General features: G+C 37.5%; 1 protein-coding gene across 1 annotated transcript; it reads left to right on the top strand.

Moving 5' to 3' along the window:
• Window positions 1-30: 30 nt before the first annotated feature.
• Window positions 31-1,134, top strand: LOC119569457. Its single transcript, XM_037917611.1, has 2 exons — window positions 31-708; window positions 901-1,134. Exons 1-2 carry the CDS (start codon window positions 502-504, stop codon window positions 1,024-1,026), a joined length of 333 nt encoding a protein of 110 aa, XP_037773539.1. The 5' UTR covers window positions 31-501; the 3' UTR covers window positions 1,027-1,134.
• Window positions 1,135-3,695: the final 2,561 nt, after the last annotated feature.

The following is a 3,695-nucleotide window of genomic DNA, read 5'->3' as shown; positions in this document are numbered from 1 at the left end:
CAAAGCACTATCGCGCAATTTCGTCTGCATTGTTTACATCTGCTCGGGGGCGAGGTATTTGACATGTGCATAAACCATCATCATGGAGAGAACATCTAAACTAACTTTAATACTTTGAGTGCAGTGAACATAAGACTAATTAATGGACACTGAACTTAATCCAGAACCAGGAGAAAAACCTGGAACTCAAAATGAAAATGGTTTACGATTCCCAATCAAATTGAAGACCAAGAGAAAACAGTGACAGCGAACAAGATCCAAATCCCAAGCATCCAAGAAAACACGAAACCGGCAGGAACAACGTGGAAGCACAACCGATCACACCCGATGACCCAACAATTAACAGGCAAGATAACCCTAATGTTATCATAATAAGCTTAACAGAGGAAACAAAATCTTCAAACTTCAATAATCCAATAAAACTAACGGAATCAATAAACAAATCTGAATTCCAAAAATATATAATTGAAGACTCCTTAAGTAAACAGCCAGCCTCCAGTAATGCTGCGTTCGGAACTCCTCGTCCAACTAGTTGGACAAGTTGGACAAGATGTTTTGACCGTTCGGAACCTCTACTTTCTCGTCCTGGACAAGTTGTCCATCTCGTCCAACTCGCCCTGGTTCGCAGCGGGGCTACCAGGACGAGATGACGTCACAAAGGCGTTTGTTTACAAACAGAGATTATGGCAGTCGTCGAGAAAATTGTTGGTGAGTCTTCTTATATGACGCTGTGTTGTTATTATTTAATGCTATTTTCGTGTCTTTCGTTGCACATTTAGTTACTTATGTATCAGAGTAAGTTTATGAAACAGATAAAATCTGCAGTGTGTAGTTATTGTTATAATATAACAAATGTTTACATGGGAAAAGTTTGTGACGCAGACGCATTTGTCTTTCCAGTGTTCAAAGATCACGATAATAATTATTGGCTGGATGCAGATGGTTCAGTGCCATTCCCAGAAAATTCGGTGGTGTACCGTAGAAGCACCGATTTTCCTGAGAGGTATTTTGCAGGCCAGGAGTTAACAGTGGAATGGGCTCTCGAGTGGCTACCACGGTGAGTTGGGTTGTGTTTTGGTTTACTATATACTTTCCTATAGAAAAAAAAAAAAAAAAAAAAAAAAAAAAAAAAAACAAAAAAAAAAACAATAAATAAAGATTGAAAGAAATAAAGAAGACCAGATCATATGATGAACTACAATATTCTTGAAATGTTCTTGATATAGGTTATTGTAAAAACTCATTAATAAGTATATCTTCAAAATATGGTATAGTTTTACATCTAAGTATGTACATTTACATATATATGGGATAGCTTCATTGTTATTTTTCTTATTTTCACACATTAAATCCAACCTTGCAGTTATTAATCCTTCTATCAATTATCCACACTTTTATGGGTGAATCGTGTAAATTTCCCTCTCAAAACTATAAATGCAAGTATTGGTAATGTTACAAAGCGACTTACCTCCTGGGGAATCCACAAACATAACTGATTGAATTAAACAAATTCCTAACTTAGGGCTTTTCCCCCAGAACCCTGTCTAATTGCAGTGGACTTTATATAGACAGACAGACAAAAAGATGTTTTATATATATTTACATATTTATATTTACATAGATTACATATATATTATATAAAATATATATATTATATAATGTTATATATTATATATATATATATAAAAATATATATATATATTAATATATAATTATATATATAATATATATATATATATATATATTATATATTTTAATTATGTGTATATTATAAAAATATAAATTAAATATATATATATATTTTATATATATATATATATAATATTTTATATATATATGGTATTTTTATAAATTATATGTATATATCTAAAGTATGTATATATAGATATATATATTATATATATCTATATAGAGATATATTATATATATATATATGTATGTAACTAATTATATTGGATATATATATATATATATATTATATAATGTATGTAATATTTGCATTATATATATATATATATCTATATATAATATAATATATATATTATTGTCCAACAATAGTAAGCAAGTCCGGATGTACACTTCACACCTTCCGTTCAATCACGCAGCCCTCTCCTGGGAAGGAGCAGATGTCGCCGGCTTCTCTTCGACGGCACAAACAATCCGTCCTCGAAGGAAACCGCCGCATAAAAGGACTCGTCCGTAAGGCAGAGACACACAGAGAGGGGCACAGCAGGACGGCCCAAGTCACACAGGGTCAGCCCACACCTCGTCCTCCATGCGGGGACCACGGGGGTCTCTTGGGGGGTCATATCTGCCGTCAAGAATAAACCGGCAAGCAAGCCCCTTTTCAATGACCCACGCAAGTCCATCTCTCGTCTCGCTCATATCAGTGACGCGGTGCTCCTAATTCTAGTGTCACTCATATCTGGTGGCTGCGGGGCCACTCGCTTACCATATGGCGAAAGTGGTGCTCCCAAAATTCACGTGTCGCTTACATCTGGCGACATCCCCCCCCCCCCCCCCCCGGTGGCTTTTCGCTTACCTCTTGATGGCAAGCGGTGTCCAAGAACATTCACAACGCCGACGCATATTCGCTACCACGTCGCTCACGCCGAACGCCTGTTAGGCGAATCCACGCGAAGTGCCTCCCCGCCTCTTTTAAAGCCAGTCCATCGCCTACCAATCCCTTCGATTCCGCATACCCACACCACGTTTGTCTTACTACTTCGTGCTGACACTCACGCCTGTGCTACCATCCTGGACGAAGTCGCTGAAGATGTATCCTCCGCACTCTACGTCGCCCACTCGTTTCAATCCGGCTCCCCTGCCTCCTAATTCTTCGCGAACCCTCGGCAACACAGCCAGGAGTCGTGCAGTTTTTCTATCCAGCACCAACAATTTCCGTACGATTAAAAGTAAGTACCTGTTAGTGCCAGAGTAACTATTGCTCCCTCTACCACCCACACCTTGCATACAGTTGCCTTCTTTTCAAATTCAGTACAGCCACTCTACGAAACGCACCCTCACTAACTCTATACTACTAACTTCTCCCATGTCAAACCATTGTTTTTTTAACACAATCACACAATGAGATCAAAACCTAAGTGACACGCCACCCTCAATTCACTCATTCCCAGCTCTAACCATCCCGTAATTATGTACTGTGTAGTATTGTGCTGTCTATTATCATTTATCTCAGATCGCACAATTAGGAATATATATTTCTCTAAGACAAATGGTACCTTCGAGTGAATTAATTATGTTATGTTGGTGCTCTCCTCATATTATCTGTTTATTGTGTCGAAATAATGAACAATCATCTTTTTTTTCTATATGTTCTTTTCATATTCGTAATTCACGTCATTATTCTTGCGTATTGTTTATTTTGTGTATACACTATCCGTTTTTTATATCACTGTTATTAAACTTGCCGTGCAATCTGTCGCTCGTTCACGTAGATTTCGATCACTGACTATCTCTTATTTACCACCTGCCCACGCTCTTCGGAAATTCACTCGAAAGATTGCGTATTTTACTATGTGCCATCCTCCGACTAATAACACCTGAACCCAAATCTCTTACGACGTCCTCTCGAAGTTTGAATCTTTTCCTCAGTAATGCTGGAGTTTATGCTTCTTAGTTTAAGGTTTGGTGAATATGTTACTGATGGTAGTGTCTCCAGTTGCAAATATGAA

Source organism: Penaeus monodon, unplaced genomic scaffold (genome assembly GCF_015228065.2).
Source record: "Penaeus monodon isolate SGIC_2016 unplaced genomic scaffold, NSTDA_Pmon_1 PmonScaffold_15290, whole genome shotgun sequence".
Classification (NCBI taxonomy): domain Eukaryota; kingdom Metazoa; phylum Arthropoda; class Malacostraca; order Decapoda; family Penaeidae; genus Penaeus; species Penaeus monodon.
Note: the sequence above shows the minus strand (reverse complement) of the source record. Positions and strands in the feature narration are given on the sequence as shown.